Source organism: Seriola dumerili, unplaced genomic scaffold (assembly GCF_002260705.1).
Source record: "Seriola dumerili isolate Sdu_G_001 unplaced genomic scaffold, Sdu_1.0 BDQW01000056.1, whole genome shotgun sequence".
Classification (NCBI taxonomy): domain Eukaryota; kingdom Metazoa; phylum Chordata; class Actinopteri; order Carangiformes; family Carangidae; genus Seriola; species Seriola dumerili.
The window spans coordinates 6196077-6217091 of NW_019174311.1; the positions used below are offsets into that span (position 1 = coordinate 6196077).

General features: G+C 40.8%; 2 protein-coding genes across 2 annotated transcripts; both read left to right on the forward strand.

The window, feature by feature from the left end:
• The first annotated feature begins 399 nt into the window (after positions 1–399).
• Positions 400–2963, forward strand: LOC111219180 (ankyrin repeat domain-containing protein 33B-like). Its single transcript, XM_022741793.1, has 4 exons — positions 400–705; positions 871–1000; positions 1098–1238; positions 2146–2963. Exons 1-4 carry the CDS (start codon positions 448–450, stop codon positions 2961–2963), a joined length of 1347 nt encoding a protein of 448 aa, XP_022597514.1. The 5' UTR covers positions 400–447.
• A 4740-nt stretch (positions 2964–7703) lies between these two features.
• Positions 7704–19033, forward strand: LOC111219012 (activin receptor type-1-like). The gene is made up of 10 exons (XM_022741563.1): positions 7704–8354; positions 13204–13275; positions 14494–14730; positions 15096–15292; positions 15393–15492; positions 15582–15728; positions 15846–16121; positions 16309–16506; positions 17377–17507; positions 18073–19033. Exons 2-10 carry the CDS (start codon positions 13206–13208, stop codon positions 18217–18219), a joined length of 1503 nt encoding a protein of 500 aa, XP_022597284.1. The 5' UTR covers positions 7704–8354; positions 13204–13205; the 3' UTR covers positions 18220–19033.
• The last annotated feature ends 1982 nt before the right edge of the window (positions 19034–21015 follow it).

A 21015-nucleotide genomic window follows, 5' to 3' on the forward strand; every position in this document is an offset into this window, starting at 1 on the left:
CCCAACACCGCTGCACTCAAGAAAAAGCCATTACAGTTATCTAAACTGAAAATAAGGTCTCCATGCTGTGTGGTGGTGCCGGTAATGCAGGGTTTGCCTCTTCTTATGTCTGCTGAAAGACACACGACATTGAATCGTTTAATGGTGTTATGTTCATGTGTTCAAACATTGTATGTTTCTGTTTGTGAAAGGCATGCCCCCCACCCCCCAACCCCCAACGCCCACCCCAACCGCCCACCCCCGGCTGCTCAGTATGAGCTCAGAGGTAGTGCATGGCTGTTACATGGCTGAGAGGAGAAAATGTGGGAGAAAAAAAATCAAGAAAATGAAAATGTGTTCATTTTGTGTCCACAGTAACACTTAATATTTTTCTATTCAAGATGTGGATTGTTGCACAGCAGACCTGAAACCCAGGTGTGATCCCAGGCACAGGGGGGGGCCGGTCCAATGGCCACCGCAAGTGATGACCCCCACCTGGGCGCAGGCCCATCCGAGGACTCAGAGATCCTCCAGGATGATTCTGACTCAGGGAGTGTGCTCTCTGATGACTCTGTGCTTCCTGACTATGAAAAGGATGATAATGATAAAGATCCAGCTAAAACACTGTACGAGGCCTGTGCCAAGAATGAGCCCGCATCCCTGCGCAGGATCCTGGAGAGAGGAGTCACCAAAGAAGAGGCCATGGAGCTGGACATCAATGGCAAGGTGAGAAGGGATTCATTTCCCTTTTTCATCATATTATATATTTTTACACATATATTTATAAGGAAAGTGACTATGACACAACATACAAAAATCTGTATTTCTGCAAAAAGAAAAACTATATATACAGGTAAACTTAAAGTTTATTTCCATCTTGTTCCCCATCAGAATGGACTGATGCTGGCTGTGGGTAAGGGTTTCGTAGACATTGTCACCATGCTGCATGTATGTCCATTAATAGACATCAACCACCAAGACAATGATGGCAACACTGCCGTCATGATTGCTGCCCAGGCAGGTATGTTTAAATAACATACTGTATCACACCTAAACTAAACATCTGGTCTTAATTCAATCCTACATTAACATAATGTTTTATTTTATTGTCAATCCAGGCTTCCTCACCATTCTCAACTATATCCTTAACTACTACTCTGGTGTGGACACTGAGGTCAGGGATCCCCGTGGCTTCACTGCCCTCATCAAGGCAGGCCTGCAGGGCAGAGAAGAGTGTGTGTCTGCCCTGCTAATGCATGGTAAGTTTATGATACATAAGACCTCCTGTAAACTTTGAAAATAAATTCAGATGGGAGGAACATCTTGTGTGTGTGTGTGTGCACACAAGAACAACAGATCTATTCAGAGGTAGTCATCCTGGATTCTTACACTCATGCAGATCCTCACCCAGTGAACATATGGAATGGTTTATGAGGAAACCTAATCCAAATCTATTGTGTCCAATTCACGAGCATATCTGGGAAAAGACTGCTGACGTTATATACGTGTCATATATAAAGGTAAACCGGGACATCTGATCTGTCAACTAATCTGGTTATCTTCTGGGCTGTGGGGATTAGTCTTGTATAAACTGCAACCGGACACATTTAGTGCGAAAAAATTCCACCCATGTTCGATTCTATCTATAAGTGAAATTATGTCAGAGACAGAGAGACAGATTGACAGCATTAATCCATGATGTAGTTTTATTTATGGGCAAACTTGAGCCACGTGGGGAAAGTAAATACTGGCCTGGTGTTCTTGGATTTTCAAGCCTTGATTATTCACTAAGTGGATTGTCATAGTCTTTGAAATAGACGCTGCTAACTGTGTTCCCCCAGTAATGGATTTAACTGAATTATAACAACCAAATAGCAGAAGAGCAAATCTGCAGGACTCTGGACTCAGGACTGATATAGTATATTGTTTTCATCTAACTGCAGTTTATATCTAATTTCACCATGTTGTGAAATGGCCTGGTTTGTTCCTAGCCTTGTCATGCTACACATCTGCTTCATGATTTGTGCTCCAAAAGCAGCCACATGGTGGGGTAATTTCACAGAGTTTAGGGAGCAATTGATTTCCTCAGGTCGCTCAACATATAAATGTTCACTCATTTCCCTGTTTTCACTTCTCTCATCTATTTTCTCCCCTTTTCGTGTACAGGTGCTGATATGAATGCAATGGACCTGGTCCAAGGGAGAGGCCTGAAGGATTGGGTCCTTAGGACAGGAAGTTTTGAAACTCTGAGGAGACTACGCCGCCTGCAGGCTCGTCCTATCGCTCAGCAGTTCTGTGAAAGCTATGTTCCTGAGTGGCCTGAGCTGGAGCAACTGGTGGCAAAGGCCACAGCCGACAAAACAGCCAGTCAGAAGCTGAGGCAGCGCTTAAAAGACACCCTTACTTTCAGCTTTCCTCAGGACCCCCAAGACAATGGGGTCATGGACCATATGGTGCGGATGACCACAGGCATCCACAGCCCCCTGATAGCCACTGGCTGCCGTCCACTCTGTCCCACCAGCCCCCCAGAGATTGGCAAGCGACGGTTTGCCGTTCCTGAGCTGCTTGAAAAGCACAGCAGCAAGGAGCTGGAGGAGAGCACAGTCTCCCACAGTAATGGCTCCATCACCTCAGCTTCTCCCAGTATTGTCTCAGCCACCTCCGTATCTCTGACCTCCTGCTGCCAGGACTCAGCGCGCAGGGAAAGCTTGGTGTCGGGTGGCGTAAGAAGCTTCATTCCCCGAGGCATGGCACACAGGAACAGCATATTCCCCTCAGGCTGTATCCCTAAGATTGAAGTGACAAAATCTGGGGAACCCACTCCAAAGAAAGAGAAAAAGAAGAAAAGGCAGAAGGGCTACCTGGAGCCCCCCATCTGGAAGTACAAGGAAGCCAGGGAGGAGAAAAAGAAAGAGAAGAAGCGACAGGAAAATGAAAAAGAGAATGAGAAAAAATCTAAGGGGTCAAAACGTTCTTCAAAATAAAAATGAGGTGGTATTTTCTTTTCCTCAGAGAATTTTACTGTGATTGTGTCATGCAGGAGAGATAAGCACGTGATTACTGTGACTCTGAGGCCAGTTTTAACAGAACAAAGAGGAACTGCAAAACGAGTTTGGAAGTGAGCTTGATGATGGATTTGAACTTTAGCTTGGGATGAACAGGCGAAAACTGGAGCTGCTTGAATTTGTTCGATATGATGTCATTTTCAGCATATTTGGAAAGCTGAAAATAATATTGGAAATATTTGGTGACATAACCTGGATTTTTCTTATTTCAGCTCCTAACTGGTGGTTTGGTATGAAGTCTCATGGTGTGATGTTGCGCTTATTGCAGAAACTTGCAATGTCATCATTTTATGTACACTTGTGAGGACTTTATCAGTCTGTGTATTATGAAGGATTTCCAAGTAGCGTGCCATCATGGTACTTATGCAAGATAACCAAACTAATAGCAAATACTGTATGTACTGTATGTGAGCAAAGGCCTTCAGCAAATTAATTTATGTTAGTTAATCAAGGACTGTGCGTCATGTTAACGTAATGAAAAGAGGTAAAACATCTTCAAACTGTGTGTTCCTCTACACCAAATGCTCAAAGGGATATATCTATGTTTATACTTTCTACAAGATCAAGTACTGAAGTTGTGTCAGGACCCAACTATTGAAAGGTTGTTTTTTTCCTCTCTGCAATGAGACTAATGGCACCCAATCAAACTGATAGACTGTTACCAGAATCAGCACATTAATGGAGGTATAAGTGGATTCATTGTGTAGATGTAAAAATCCGTCTTGTGCCACCGTCAGTCGATGGTAAACTCACCTCAGGAAAAAAAAACGTACATTATGATTTGCTTTGCTGATCACAATCTAAATTAATACAGAAGTCATTGATCTGGGTATAGTGTTGTCTTTGGTTCATTGCAAGATCTCTCTTTGGTTCATAGGTGTTTAACAGTTTCACCTATACACAAACTCTTTTGACCTGAAGCAGGGCAATTTCCAGTTGTAACACATTTGACTTCTGTCAAAAGCATGTTTGTTTTTTTTCATGTCTACAAAGTTGATCCAGCCTTGCTGTTATGTCACATGAAGCATCTGTGGGAAGATTTTATGCAGCAGGGTTTTGATACTTCAAAGAGTTCTGCAAATAATCAGAAAACAGGAAGTGAATTGTAGCCAGATAAGACATTTAATCAAAACTGCTCAGTTAGTAGACAAATCCTCAGTACACTTGTGTGCACAATTCCTGCAGTCCCTTAAACACCACGACCAGGGTAAAGCTAAAGTCTGTTATACCTCAAAATCATACTTCCTATGTCAAGAACAAGTCAGTTTTACAACATTTTACAAATGAAATCAGTCACCATTTTCAGTTAGCACCTTTTTTTTTTTTTGGCTTTTTAAAGCCTTTCCAGTCTTCACTACATGCAAGATGTAGCATCTACTGGATGCCTTTATTATACCTTTTTGACAGAATTGTAATCCTCCAAATTGTTTGGCTGTGGCATGTGAGTGATGATAGCCACTACAACTGCTGCTTGGAATATATTTTTTAGAAACCAATAGCAGAGCTCACATCTACTGAGTTACCTATGCACAGAAAAAAACTATTTATACATAATGTTACTCAGGAAATCTTGTGTTAATAATACGATGTGCATTACACATTAACCATCTATCGAATCAAGAAATCTATTTAAAGGTCCAGCTTACATTGGTAAATTAAAATATACTGTGTATACATCAACTTGTTAACTCATACACTTGTAACTGCGATACCTACTATAAGTACAACAAAATATATTTATCTATCTAAAAAAAAGTAATGCAGTTTAGATGCCGTTCTTATGAAACATGAGAGGATTGTTTCTGGGGTTATTTTAAAGTGAAATCTCACAAAGCTCAGGTCTTCCACATCTTTACGCAGTTTGAGACAGATGAAAAATATGTTTGTCTGCAAACATGGAATAAAATTACTGACCTTTACAAGTGAGTTTGTTTTTTTTTCCTACGTAGTAAACTCATGTCTGAAAGTGCCACAATATTGTATGTTAGTGTTTTTGTTGTGGTTACAATTTGATGATGTACAGTAACTGAAACAGAAATATCTTGCACAACTGCCCAAACATTTTATTATTTGATGAGATGAAAATTGAGTATTTTTTACACTAAAAAAATGAATATCTCATTAACTGCATGTGACTGATGAGCCTACATATCCTTACTCTTACTCTTTCACAATAAAGTTACTTTAAGCTTCTTAATGCGCTCTCTATAAAGTGGCAAGGGATGGCTTTTGAACCCCCTTCTGTAATCTTTTAATCCAATCTGCAGTATCATAACAATTAGCTTTTACTGGTGGTGACAGAAAATCTTTGATGCGTTCAAGAATATTTCATATTATTATTTCTATGAAAATCCATTTTATCCAATGTGGTTTATGCTAACGTGTAAAGTTCAGTGTGTCAGCACCCATGTACAAAACAGAGAAGCTATTTAACTCCGCCAAGGAGGTTATGTTTTTCACCAATATCTTTTAAGTTGTCAGCAAGATTACGCAAAAAGCACAGAACCAATTTGCACTGAACTCGGTGGAGGGACGAGGCGTGGGCCAGGGAAGAAACCATTAAACTTTGGGGGCAGATCTGGATCATTTACACTGAATATGAATTTCTTTTCTCTTAAGTCTGGTGTATGTCGTTTGACATTGGCCTTGGCAGAGGTGTGCACTCTCTGAATGTCCTTCTGATTTTGTTAATTTCAAACACTGAAACATTGTGACATTGTAACACTATATTTTCAGTTTTGCAGCTCACTTCCTCTTCACAGAGGGGGGAACAACAGAGGTCAGCTCTAAAATAAATACCTCTCTATAGTTCAGTGAAGGAACACATTATACTTTAACCAGGTCTGTGAGGACTCGGACTGTAAACACATATTGTACAGTTGAACAGTTGTAACATAGACTGGATCAGATTTTATCAGATTTTGACCTCTGAGGATGAGGTATCACACTGTGAAGCACAAATATAACTGACGTAAACATCACATTTTGACTTTATGTGCTGTGTGTTGTTGTCCACAGCTAAAATATGGATTATATCAAAGTGGGTGAGAAATACATCTGGTCTTCTATTTATCAAGAATTTGCTTTTGAAAAACTCACAGTATAAAAACATGTCTGTTGAAGCAATATCACATTTCTTCTACTTTAGGGGATTATTAAGCAAACAAAGGCTTTGTAGAAAAGTCTTAAGGGTACAGGGCTCTCTGAATTACAAAGATTAGGAGGAGAGAGAAATAAATGCTGATTAAAAAATGAACATGCTCTGTTTTCTACATGACAGCTGATGTGAGAGCTTCCAGCTGTGTCTGCAGCCACAAGCCAAAAACTGAGAGATTACAGAGCCTGAGAACAAGGAGGGGAATTTATATTACAGACATGAAGACATCTCTCTCAGGCTCGGCTGAATGAAGCGTTTTCACACAGCAGAGTCTCTCTGGCATCTAAGAGATAAGTCTTTATTTGCCCGTTAGACACACTTTGACTGCCATAATTGCGGGAACAGAAAGTTACTAAAGCACCATTGTGTTATCCTTGATTTGAGAGGACGCAAAGCTTTATGGTACTCACCAAATAGATTGAAAATACAGATTAGCAAAATAAGTGAGTGATAAGTGATCAATATTTTTACAATACCAAAATGACAATGTAAAAGCAAGGTGACAATGTTAAAGAGAAAGCTTGTGGTGATGAAACTGCGGAGAATAATTGCCTGAATAATGCTGCTCCTGTTCGCCTTACAGAGCTTTGTATTGAGTTTCACCTTTCACCTGGTTGTGTAGCTGTGTGATTCGCAACTTTAATATTTTGGTTCACTGTCACCACTCTCATATACTGTCTGCTGCACTGCCTACTCAGCTGACACACACAATGAGGGACTATAACTTAGTGGAGCTAAAGAGCCAGATATTTCCTTCAGGAGTTCGTAGGGACCAAAAACAAAGCAAAAAGAGTGAGTATTTGACTTGCAGTCACCAGGTGGACAAAAACATGACTCCAAAAGAGCGATAATGTGGCTCCATTAGTGCTGAATATGTAAATATGTATGTCTGTGATATCAACTTAAAAGTGTCTGATATGTCAGTGTTGTGTTCAGAATTGGGTTTCACTGCTCCCAGATCTCAGCAATTTCAGGCTTGGCTTATTAAACAGAAAATATTTGCATAGTCATAGAATCTGGAACAGCTGTTAACCTACCAGTCTAGAAGAAGACTGGTAGACCAGCTTACCCGTCTCATCACTTTCTGATACCGACTCACTGTAGCTTCCAACCTGCCCTGAGGACATAACACAAAGGACAATCACCACCCACTCCAGCAGAGAAAACTTACAAATACAACAAATACCCCCCACCCCCTTCTTTAAAAACATGTCTGAAGGGGGTATTTAAATTCATCTCTGTTGCTAAAATGCATGATAAAGCCTCCATTGACCACAGACCATATAAACCCAGATTATGGTTTAATGACAGATAATAAAAAAGGCAAGTAGCCTATTTCATGTTTTTACCCAAAGAAATGTTATTGTATCACAGAGGGGTCTTTGAAGCACATTCCTGTGAGTGCAGTGCAGACACCAGTCCACAGGGGAAAAGGAAAATGAGAGGTTTAGCAAGCAACAGGAAAACCGCTATGAGAACACATTCCAGGCAGAGCTGAGTCTGTACAGGACAATAAGGGGTGGGACAAAACTGTATACTTATTTTTTTTTTTTTTTTAAATCTGTAATCTCGACTGTGGATCAGAAACCCAGACAACAACAAAGAACTTTCTTACTTCATAGGACAGGACTTGCCCGGAGCCGTGACTTGTTCCAAACCGACGACGATGGTTCGTCCTGTCGGTTTATCAGCGCGATTTGGACCGAGATGAGATAATAGGCTACAGCTCGCTGCGTGTCATTCTGCCAGGACACAGCTGCCAGCTCCTTTTTATTCCCAACTTCTCTCACTTTATTCTTCTGAACTCACTCGTTGATAAACGAGTAAGCTAAGGACTTTTAAACTTTTAAAACATTTTTGGAGCAAAGAGGAAAAACAGCGGACGACGTTTTCCCAGAAACGGCGGGTTGGGTCGTCACCGACGCAGAAAAGGATGTGAGGTCTCTCTGGATAAAACATCTGCAGCTGAGCCGTTTACACCAAAACCACAAGTATCTACTCCACTCTTGAAATGGAGCCAGTTATGTTTTAAACTTATTTTCTAACCACTTTTGCTTGAAATACGTTGGCCACGGAGGGACACTTGAAACTTTGATATGGGAGACGCGAGGAGGCGTTTGCATCTGTCAAGTTAAAAGGCGAGCAGAATACAGGTAGGTGTGTAACTCTTGGTCTCTTTCTGTCTATATAAGTGTTGTATGCTGTACTGTGATGGCTTAAGGTAGTCTAAGATGTGAATGTCAGTGAACTCATCACCTTTGCCAGCCTCATGCATCACCCCACGTGTTTCCAGATGTGAATCAACAGGTGTCAAGAAGTGGCCTATCTGACCCAAAGACAAATGAACAGCATTAGACTTTAACCTTTCATTATCTATTTAAAATGATGATTTGTTTAGCTTTTGCCCTATGGTGATCACGTTCTTAAAGACATCTCCCTTGTTGATAATAATGTTGTTTCTAATGTCTGTTTTCTCTGGGCAGCCATATTAAATTGCATATTGAAATGGCTTACTCTTTGCTCCATTACATTTATCTTACAGCTCAAGTTTCAAAGATAATTGAGGTAAATTAGAAGCAGAGTTGCCATTACATTCAGTTCTTCGTTAACCAGACAAAAATCAATACCAGTATTAGTCTCAAGAACCCATCAGTCATATATATATATATATATATATATATACGAAATACATTACAGATTTTGTTTATAACACAAATGAACATCTTATTAATATGAATTGTCATAGATTAAACAACGCAAAAGTATTTAATAGCCCCCCCTCCCCCCCAACCAGCTTCAACATTAAACTTATGCTTGAATGTTAATGCATTGCTAATAATACCCAAATTATGTAATACATGGTAACAGAACACTGACAGAGGTCACTCTGCAACATAATGAGTACATTTACTTTTGATACCTTGAGCGCATTTGCTCATTATTCTTTTGTCTGCTGTACTTTTATCTAAATAATGCGAGACTTTTACTTATAGTGGAGTATTTTTACATTGTTATATGGTTAATTTTGCTCAAGAAAAGAATCTGAAAGCTTCCCACACCACTGGCCTGTACTCTGTGGAAGGATCCTTCTTTCTTTGAAAAACATGTTGGGGTGAAAAGTTCATACCTCTTGAAATGTACAGAATTGGCATATGTGCTGGATAAATTGGCCTCTGTCTTATAATCCTAAATCCTAGTAAGCTGGCATTTATCCTCCCACCCCCACCCCCTCCCACCCCCCCACCCCACACACACACACACACACACACACACACACACACACACACTGTTGTTGTTGGTCTATGACATCAGTCACTCATACTCATATAAACCTCCATGTATTTGTCTCTTTTTCTTTTTCTTTTTGGGTGTACAGTATATCTGAGGTACCTTTGTCCTTTTCTTCCCCTGACATGCATTCATTATAGTATGTATATGTATATGAGAGCATGCAGACAGCAAATGAGTCTTAAAGTTTGCCAAGCCCAGTTTTGTCTTCAGAATGAAGATAAAATCAGTCTGTCGCTTCAACGAGCAGAACGTCACACACTCACTGAATAAGAGATTTAAGGTTTAAGATTTAAGCCTTTTAGCCATTGAGAAGATAAAAGCTTTTACAGTAACACTGCTTGTAACTTTCCAGAGAGGGAGTTACAGGGCTTTTTGGTGCGATGAGGCTCAGTCAAGGGGCTATTTGAGGCTGCTATGCTGTGCCATGCCCCCACCATCCACCACTGCAACCACACAGTCATCCAGATGGAATGAGAGATCTGCCTAAGAGTCAACGCTCTATAGATGAGAGGAAGAGATGACGATGGACCTTTTCCCCTGGGGTCACGTGGGTTTAGCATTGGACAGAATAGAGACAAACAGGAGAGAGCTTAGAGAGGAAGTGTGCTGGAGTCTTAAGTCAGTCTGCCATGATGGAGGATGTGATTACTGCTCCCTCCGATGTCAGGACCCTGTGGATGATAAAATGATAGCCAGAGAATTGAGACACAGTTGTTCTCCTCCACTGAGAATAAGTTCATTCTGTGGGTGGAGTTGTGTTTATGCTTTTCTTCCACTGGACCCATAGATGAACTGCACTGACATGTTCTGCATGATACAGGAAGTGCTCTTTGTTGTTAAGTAAAATATGGCTTGTGGTTTTAGCGAGACATGGAGACGAGTGCAGTGAGTCCCACAGCTTACCTGCATAGAAAGGAAGTCTAAAGTTAGTCTGCATCAGACGTTTCTATTAGATTTCTCAGGTAAAATGGAACTAACTTAGTTTAGCTGACATTTCACATTCGATATGACACTTGGATACACAGTGGAAACTCCTTTTAGTTTCTCATTCACAACACAGCCAGGTATTGTTTACTGTATGTCTTCTTGAAATAAATGCATTTTAAAAGAACACAGGTGCTTAAAAGGAAAAGGACCCCCAGTAGTAAAAAAAAACAGTAGATATACAAATGCTAAACAGTTTCACTCCTCTTGTTTCACTTCAGTAGCCTTTGACATAACCAAATGAAATGACTAAGACAATGTGATGGTTTCCTGTTGTGTGTGCTTAAATATATCTATCTACATGCATTAAAACTGAAGGAGGATATCCGTATTTTTTGCTGACATCAACATGTCAAGTTCCCTTGCCAGATGTGTTCAGTTCAAGGGCTATTTGCTGTGAGAGATGCTTGGTAAGAGAAAAAAAAAAAAAACTTAATGGTAAAACATGCACTGCTTTTCACTTACAGCAAGTGGTGACCAATATTTACCTAGAACATGTGACCATTTTTAGAGGGCAGAGTGAAAGTTTGAGCCAGAATTGTCCAAGTTGAATATGATTCAGTAGTCTACATTATTTTTAAAAGACTGTCTAACTGGTGTGACTTTTCTCCTTTAAGTGTACTAGAAGTGTAAATCTTTGGCTTGACAGTGATTCAGTGCAGGTCACAACTCAGTTCTTGGCATTTTCAATTCAAGTGCTTTTTTTTATTAGATTTGTAAATTATGTTTTAATCTGGTAGCTAATAGAGAAAGTTGTATATCCACCAAAGAAAAAAAATGTGCAATAATGTGAGGCAGGCTGCTCAGTGGGCTAAAGGACAACTAGACAGTATCGTACAAGGCCAGAGTGAGTCATTCCATTCATCTGTTTTACCACAGCAATGCAGTTACAGGAAACTGAACGATGAGAGAATGACAAAGAGCTGCATTGCCTTGAACTTAACCAAGCTCATTTTGTGATGTATTACTTGCATGAAGCTTTAACGCTCTAGTTGATTTTCTCACAAAATGGAAGTCTGCCTTCTGGAATTACCTGTAATTCTTACCTTTCCACAGAAAACCCTGTTGTTTACTGTGAAATGTGGCTTGTACAGGTGCACCCAAAACTTAAAATTAGACATTTTGCTATAGTTTTGAAGTGAAACGAGACCTGTAAAATTTTTATCTGGTATAGTCTTATGGACGGCGATGCAGAGAAAAGACTTGCTGGCAGCTCAAGGAACCATGTCACATCCTTTCTGGACTTCAGTCAGCCTCTTCCTCATTCATCTGAATCCACACTTCCCGGCAGCCCATTTGGCACCCATCCCAGTCCATCCAGGTGCACACGTTTGAGATTTAATATAAGCTTCCATCCACATCATAGTTTACGAGACAGACGTTGACGGTGCTGTTTGAGCGGGTCATTTTCTCATTGGCAATTGAAGAAGTTGCCAGCAGGCCCTGGTCAATGCAGATTCCTTACAGAACAGCAGCATTTCCAAAAGACATGCTTGTTAAGTGATAGAAATACTGCTGCTTTTGCTTTTGACAAAGGCACCGGCCTTGGAACTGGAGTTGGCCTGTGGGCACTGCGTTGTGGCTGCCCACTCTTAATTAGTTCGGTCAAATGTAGAACAAGAATTTTCATCACAGGAACTGATAAAATGTAACTTAACTTAAAAATAAACAAAAATGATGGTGAGGAAGGATGTTAAACTACCTCAGGGATGATGGGGGTGTTTATGTTATTGTGTGCCTGTTCGCTTTTTTAGACAGACAGTTAAAAGTATGGTGTATAAATCACCATTTTTCTAGTTTATGTAATTCCTTGTTGACAAAGACAAGATTACAAAAGGCGACTGAAATGAAATCACAAAGACAGACGGTAGCCTACATTTTGCACAGAGAATAAAAATCCCAAGAGGCAAAGCTTTTTCATCCATTTAGACCCATTTCATATTTAGCAGAGCGTATGTAGCAATAGAATAAACAACATAGGATCTGGACAGTGGATGTTTTTACAGTTGTGTGCTTTGAAAATGATTGAAATCATCTTGTTTTTTACCAAAACACTAAACTAAACTACATTTGATCACTTTTAACTAATATCTTTAGTTAAACGTATCGTGTCTAAGCTCGCCTGGGGTGTCAAGTTACAGACTAGTGTGTGTTTCAGTAGCGAGTAAGGGTATGCGTGACCCTCAGAAGTGCAGCCCTAAACAATGAGCAGACCTGAGTCTCGCCAGCCAGCCGGGTGGGGCCACTCAATGGCAGGAAGCACAGCCATCAATATTTACTCTGCAAGCAGGGTAGTCGAGGAGTCGACAGGCCGAGGAGCCTGGGTAGCACAGCACCACACACAGTCTCGGCACACATACACAAACACTCTGGAGTGCTGTTACAGCCTCCTTCCCCTAAGCCCCCTCTTCCCACCCAATGCAATTACAACACAGGCAGACAGACTGGGCCCTCTCACTGTTGTTTTTGACCTCATAGCTTCCTCTGCCAAAGAGTCCGGGCTGTGACCACTGCTCGACTCCTCATAGACACCGCTATTAAGTTACAGTCTGTAAATTTCAATCACACCGCGGTTAAAATGTCAGGGAAATGGCCTTATTTTTCCATAGTGCTCTAAATTAAATCTCTGGTTTCTCATTATGACAGTTCCTAATAAAGAAACAACACTAACCGTATTATCATCATTTCATTATATTAACTGTTAATTGTTTTGTTCCTGTTTCACAGAGATGGGAGGCTCTGCTCTGCTCCCGGTGGTGATAGCTGGAGCGATTCTGTGGATCTCTGCCATCCACGCAGGTGAGTCACTGGTTAGCTATAGAAAATGTTTATTGTTGTAAAGAGTATTTACTTTTTTCTATTCAATTAAAGCTTCATTAAAATATATATTTGATGTTAATATTGAATCAGATAAGGGGTTGCAAGTACTGCAGAAACCCACTGACAATGCAGCTTTTAGTTCTCTGTTTTGGTGCTCCAGCCTGCACACGTCTGCATGCTTCAGTTTCGTGGTTCTCGCCAACCCTCCAGAATAAAATAATACATAGTTGTTTCTAGCAAATAAGCTCATACAAGCTGATTGTACACTAGCAGCATGGCGTTAAATGAGTCATAGTAAATGAGGGGCTGGTGAAGAGAGTCAAATAACAGCTCAAGAGTTGGCGGACCAAACCACAGGCTCAGGAATATCGGACTTACACCTGTCTCTCTGCCTCCTACTGGTCAAAAACCCCGTAACAGAATCTGTAGAGTGTTTTAATATTTATGGTGGAGGGGCTCAAGTTGTTTCACTTATCTGTGGGTTATTCTTGTTCTTTGAGCAGGAGTTTTGTTTCCGACAGTAATTTATACATGATAACGCCTTGTTGCTGTAAGTATTTGTGCCTTTTATTTAGGCATTTTAACTTTTGTGCTATATATACTTTTATTTTTCAGTGCAGCCCATGGGTTCAGGCTTTGCCAACTGACGTGGCTATTACTTCCTAAACACACTCATTAGGCATCAAATCACGTCAATTAAACTCAGTGAAACAAAAAAAATCTCTCGTACCATAATGCTGAAGCTCGCAAAGTGGTGGGAGAGTTTATATGTAAAGTAAATATGTGATATGAAAAGTCCCCCCTTCATCACACTAATCATACTTTTCATTTTCTGTTGTTTCATTTTTCTTTTACTTGTATTCCTGGTTAACCACACAACCTTGTTGTCTTGTGGCTGCTAGGAAATGTAGTTAATAGATCTGCCTCTATTACCACTAGGGTTTTCCCTTCAATGAAGCCAAGGTCTCTTTACAAGTATAGTTTATCACTCTACTACTAAGTGATAAATCCAGTTAAGCTTCTAAAAATTATTTGGAGTGTGTTTGGCCTTTCTTTTATTTTACATTTCCCAGATTAATCTAACATTTGGTAGGTTTCTGAATCTATTGTTGACAAAAAGATTGTGTAATTACAGTGTGTTTTGCGCCTGTGTGCCCTCAACTTTCAGTCAACACTGTCTTTATGTATTCCCCTCAGGCACCGAAGATGATGGGAAGCTGCTGTGTACGTGCGAAAATGAAAAAGGCACGTGCGTGAACGGAACTTGCAGAGGAGACGTCTGTTTCTTCTCCTCGGTGCACGGCTATGAGGAGAGAGGCTGTTTCTCCGCGGTTAACTCCAAGGAGCAGTGCTCCGCCGCCTTTGCGAACTTCTTTATGAACTGCTGCAAGGAGAACCTGTGCAACACCTTCACTACAAAACCACCGGACATTAGTCAGTGCCCACAGCAATTGCTTTACTTTTTTATTTGAACATCACATGTGTGAAGCTTGTAGAACCACTTTGACACTGATCCTTGTCATCATTTCATCCCATGGTTCAGAACGCATCCTGCATGACTTTGTACTGATGTGATTCAGAGCTTCCCTCTAGATAGTGACTCCCCCTTGTGGTTAGTTACAGCAAATTAATACTGTGTGTCTTTTCTCTATTGGACTGGTGATGCACTGAATGTGATATTACGAGCATGATTCCAAACTAAAACCTCTTCTTCTCAATGCACTGAAATGCTCTCAACTGATTTCCCAAACTCAAAAATGTGTGTGTGTTTGTGCGTCTAAATGCTTGTGTGTATCCAGATGGAGAATCGACAACAGAATTCCCTCGTCCGGAGCTGTGGATCACCATGTCTTTGCTGCTGTTAATCATGACCGCCGGTGCATGTGGCCTGGTGTTGTTCCTGCGCTTCCAACATGCACGCTGCGGACTGAGAAAGGCTGAAGACCATGATGTCACCATGCTCAAGGTCCCTAATGGAGATGATCCCACATATGGCGTAAGAGATGTTTGATGTTTGAAATAAGACAGAATATTATCAAAAGATTTTCAGGTTTTGAGTTTTCACATACGATGTATCATTACGTCTCTTTCTACAGGATATCTTTGATGAGTTTTGTACATCAGGGAGTGGGACAGGGCTGCCTTATCTGGTCCAAAGGACCATGGCCAGACAAATCTCACTTGTCGAGTGTGTCGGTCAGTCTCCTTCCTCATTACTGCTGCGCTTCTTTTCCCTGTGTTGTTTATTACTTTGCAGTTGTGTAATTGCTTCACTCTCTTTGCAGGTAAAGGCAGGTATGGGGAGGTGTGGAGGGGAACTTGGATGGGTGAAAGTGTGGCTGTCAAGATCTTCTCCTCTAGGGACGAGCAGTCCTGGTTCAGAGAGACAGAGATTTACAATACTGTACAGCTGCGACACGACAACATACTGGGTATGGCAGAAGATTCTTGTGATGCTTTTCATGTGTATAGAAGGGTGCAGTGTCATTTCAGAAAGCATCATCAAAAAGGCATGCACTGAAAGAGCCATCTTCTATTCTGGCTTTTAGGTTTCATAGCCTCTGACATGACATCCAAGAATTCCAGCACCCAGCTGTGGCTCGTCACTCACTTTCACGAGTTGGGTTCACTCTACGACTTCCTTCAGTACAGCAGCTTGGAGCCAGAGAGCTGCCTGAGGATGTGCCTGTCTGTGGCCTGTGGCCTGGTCCACCTCCACACTGAGATTGTCAGCTCCCAGGAGAAGCCAGCCATCGCCCACCGAGACCTGAAAAGCCGAAACATCCTGGTAAAGCGGAATGGACAGTGCTGCATCGCTGATCTAGGTGAGGGCTGTGAGAGAAAATCACAATGAATCCACTAGAGCTCTAGTTGCATCTGTTTCCAGCTTCTGATAGTTACAATTAATGTGCAGAGACAAAACGGCTATTTAATGCTGATTTACATCAATGTTGGTAATGCACTGTAAATTAAAAAGGTTGCATCTGTGTTCTGTGTGTACTCCCTCCTCAGGTTTGGCTGTGATACACTCCCAGTCCCATGACTACCTCGATGTGGGCAACAACCCTCGCGTGGGGACCAAACGCTACATGGCCCCTGAGGTGCTCGATGAGACTATTCGTATGGACGTCTTTGAGTCTTACAAGCAAACCGACATCTGGGCCCTGGGCCTGGTCTTCTGGGAGATTACCCGCAGGACCATTGTCAATGGTAAAAAGACAACAGCCTGTTAGAATGATGTGCCGTTGCAGTCATTTACAGAGATATTTGGAGATTTTACTTTTTACCTATTTAAACTCCAGGAAGAAAATGGTACACAGTGAATGTACAGTATATATCGATGTTCATATATTACCCATCCACACATGAAAATGTGTTTTCTCTGTCATGTCTATCAGGCTCTTGTAGTGTATACATATGAGGCAGTTAGTCCCATGTCTCTCAGCACTCCAGTGTTTTCCTAGTCTGTGTCTGTCTCTACTATCCTCTCTCATGATTAGCACTGCAGTAATTATAAACAGTCTTATCTGGTGTCAGCACTCACTTGTACATAGTCCAGATGCCCGTGCACACAATTTGTAGATGCAAGCACACGTCCACATGCACACAAATGTGCACAAATGTACTTTGTGTGTGTGTGTGTGTGTGTGTGTGTGTGTGTGTGTGTGTGTGTGTGTTTTCACAAAGACAACCACACACACACACGGCCACGCTCAGCGGGGCTCTGCAGATCTCCATCCCTGTGTAGTCACCAGGGAACTGATATCTTTGCCTGTGCTCTTGTTTAGTCAAACAAACTTTACAAAACTCCCACTACAGCCTATCTCAATTTCCAAGTGGGTTATTTCAGGCCTTGTATGAGAAATACAAGGCCTGAAATCCAAAGAGGTCTAACAGTTTATCTACTTGTGAGGTTGATAATGAGTTTTCTTACCACCTATAACATTGCAGTCTGCATGTTTCTCACCTAACCACCCCACTGAATCGCACAACCAAGATTGTTGTGATAGTTTGGTATTCCTCAACTGGAGAAGGAACAGCACACTGAGTCTTTTCTTTTTTCTTTTTGGATTGTTTCAGGGATCGTGGAAGAGTATCGTCCTCCCTTCTTTGACATGGTGCCCTCAGACCCCAGTTTTGAGGAGATGAAGAAGGTGGTGTGTGTGGACCAGCAGAGGCCCAGTCTGCACAACAGGCTCCATTCCCATCCAGTAGGCTATTTGATGACACACAAGCACACAAGGACACTCATTGGCATAATGCATTCCCTAGCCCCTTACCCTAACCCTAATCATCACAACTGAATGTGTAACACTAACCCTAACCCTAACCTGAACCTAGTTCTAACCCTAACCCTAAAAGCAAGTCTTAACCCTCAAAATGCCACTTGAAGGCGTGTAAGAAAGTGAGGACCGGTCGTCACTTCCCCAAAATGTCCTCCTCTGTTAGGAAAATACTTCTTTTGGTCCCTACTATGTAGCATTTACAACTACACACACACACACACACACACACACACACACACAGACGTGCAAATATTATTCTCAGAATTCTCAGTTCAGGTTATCACCTCTGCTAACCTTTAGCAGCTACATATTCTCAAATTGACACTGTAATGCCTGATAAAATAGGCATGCATGCAAACACATACACGCATACACTTGATGATGCACTTATGTATATTGCTATATAGTGCTTAAACAGAAACAGTATGGACAAATGTTACACTCTACCTGATGGCCAGGTCGTATTTTACATTTGTCCGCGTGTGTCCAGATCCTCTCGGCCATTGTGAAGATCATGAAGGAGTGTTGGTACCAGAGCCCACCAGCCCGACTCACGGCCCTGCGGGTGAGGAAGACGCTGTCCAAACTGGACCATGACAGTGACTTCAGCATCGAGAAACTCAAGCAGGACGTCTAGAGCAGAGAACCAGGATGAAACAGGGACACAAGATTGAAAATGCAACAAGGGATTGTGCAACGCATTCTGAGCAGCACAAGGTGCATATCATTAGCATATTTTGAGCTAATGACTCACACAGCCACTGCATTACATTAAAACCATATGACTTTGAACAGTAGTGTCTAGACCGTCTTACACCCAAGGCTATGTTTTTTTTGTTTTTTTTTGTGAAGCCTAATTTTCAACTCCCAGATTTCTGGTGCCTCAAACCATGAGGCCCCTAAAAGAAAACCATTAAAGGCCAAAGATTTTTATTGAGGTATTTTTCCTTTTATAACGTTCAGTCCATCATCCTGACAGAAAGGAAAATCTCGCACAGCACAATTGCTCATCCTCTCATCAAAAAGAGGAGCTCTGATAATCAGTTTATCACTTCACTATAAAATAAAGGAAATATCATCATGTTCATACCAAAGCACATTACCTGTTCTGTAAGAATATTTAACTTATAAACTTATAAAATGAGCATTTATTATCTGCACATAGTCACATTGAACTATTTAGTTGTACATATTCTAACAGCATTAAAGCTGTTGTCTTGTATCACTGTTGAGTTAATTGTAAATATATTTCAAAAGGGGTATTATTTCCTTTTTATTCAACAATGAGACACGTTTTATATCCATTTGTACAACACAACGTTTCAGATTATTTTTTTACGTTTCCGTAGGCCCACATGTACCATCACCATCACTATGGTCAGTAAAGGATTTCACAAACAGACATGTAATGTTTTATATGTTGAATAAAGGATTGTATTTTTCAAATGTTTGTGCTGTAAATACAGTTTTGTACCACTGAGGTTTGCAGCTCTTACATTGGCCAGTAGAGGTCATCAGATAACAGATAAACAGCATAGATCTATGTTGCTTACAGTAATGCAGCTTGCCTTGGGAAATTTATGGTGTAATTGGTTTCGCAATCATGTTTTTGTTTGCATTGCATCATCTTCAAATTATTAGACACACAGGTTAAGACAAATGTGTCATCATGACAATGAAGTATTGTCAACGATCATCAGTAGCAGGGTAAAGTAAGGGACTGGTTAACCTACAGGTCCTATATACAAGAAAGGTAACATGACATTAAGATAAGAACATGATCTGATTTTCTCTTAGTCACACTAATTTCACATAGTGAGATGCTAAAGTAGAATAATATGAATAGAAGAATGTAAGGCAAATCTGACTGAATGGGGACTTCAAGAAGAGACATAAAAATAGCTGATATACTTTTGATTATACTGAATTATTCTAAGTAGTTATTGGTGTAATATGCTCTAAACATTGAAAATACTAATGCAATCTTTCATTTGTTATAATTTATGCCGTCAGTGCAAACTGAAATAGGCCTGTCCAATTCAAAATGTTATGTATATATACTGTCGCCCATAAAGTTGGAATAATTTTGTTTTTAGACACAATCCTCTGCTTATTCCTATTTAAATGCATCAGTAATCACTTTTGACCAGGTGCAATGATTACATTATGTGTCCCAATTACCCAGGTGAAATTGAAATAAATCAGATTGTCACAATGATTTCATGGAAAAGAAAAAAATATTTTATTCCAACTTTGAGACACAGTGAATATAATTATATATATATAATATATTATATATATATATAACATTTTGTTTAATTTGAGTGAGTCACAAATCTAACCACTACCAATTTTAGCTTTGACCCCATAGTGTACGATCAGGTGTCACATGTATCTCATTTTATAGACACTTTGTCTAAAAAAAAATTAAGTATTGCTATATGATCTGGTGAGAAAATGTGTTCAAGGTGAAGCACAAAAGCAACAAGTTAGAAGTGTTGAGACTGTCACAACAAATACAAAATGTCTAACAAGAATCAAAATTGTCAAAATAGTTACCACTTGCCCTGGTTGGTAAAAAAAAGTAACTGTATCAGCTTCTTGCCTTCATGTAATATCTGCATGCCAGTGTTTTCTTTCTGTATCTGTCATGCTTGTACTTCTTTATCTGTGTGTGTGTGTGTGTGTGTGTGTGTGTGTGTGTGTGTGTGTGTGTGTGTGTGTGTGTGTGTGTGTGTGTGTGTGTGTGTGTGTGTGTGTGTGTGTGTGTGTTGTTTGTGTCCGTGGTTGTTGAACAAACTCCAGAGAGATAATACTCCCTCAAAGCCCCAATCTGTCTGGTCAGTCAGATGAAGAGCTGGTTATTTTTAACACCGCAGGGGGGGTTGTTCAAGTATCAGAGAGGCCAAACCCCCTGTCTGTGAGTGCCGAAGCCCATCTCACTTCTCCCTCTGTTTCCCTCCTCTGCGTATTCTTTTTCACAGTGGGATCATTCCAAATGGCTCGGTTGAGACAGAGGGATTTGTTCAGCAGACAACGTGCACTGAAGAAATGTGGAGATAAATTGGACAGGGCTGATAATGGACAGACATAAGGCCACAAGAGGAGAATATGCAGACACAATTAGGCTTGAGGATAGGATCAGTGAGAGTGCTAGCAAGAGGATGGGTGATAAAAGCAGGCGTAGATAAAGTCCCAAATGTACCTGGTTACAGCCTGACTCACCCCTTCCTGAGCTACACTCTCAATCAGTGGCAGCTGGATGTGTTAAGTATAGATGGACTGGGTAACCAAGCTGAGAGAAAACCATGAATGGATCCAGAACACCTTTTGTGAGTTTGATAGCTGCAAACGGATATAACATCAACTCAAACTAATTTGGTGTCAAATTTTGATCAGGGGACTACTGGACTGCTATCCTGTCAATAAGGGA

Coding starts and splice junctions, on each gene's coding strand:
- LOC111219012 (XM_022741563.1), top strand. CDS start 13,206: ATGGGAGGCTCTGCTCTGCTCCCGGTGGTGATAGCTGGAGCGATTCTG. Junction 15,293..15,392: donor GAGATGATCCCACATATGGC/GTAAGAGATGTT, acceptor CTCTTTCTACAG/GATATCTTTGATGAGTTTTG. Junction 15,729..15,845: donor GCGACACGACAACATACTGG/GTATGGCAGAAG, acceptor TCTGGCTTTTAG/GTTTCATAGCCTCTGACATG.
- LOC111219180 (XM_022741793.1), top strand. CDS start 448: ATGGCCACCGCAAGTGATGACCCCCACCTGGGCGCAGGCCCATCCGAG. Junction 706..870: donor AGCTGGACATCAATGGCAAG/GTGAGAAGGGAT, acceptor GTTCCCCATCAG/AATGGACTGATGCTGGCTGT. Junction 1,239..2,145: donor GTCTGCCCTGCTAATGCATG/GTAAGTTTATGA, acceptor TTTCGTGTACAG/GTGCTGATATGAATGCAATG.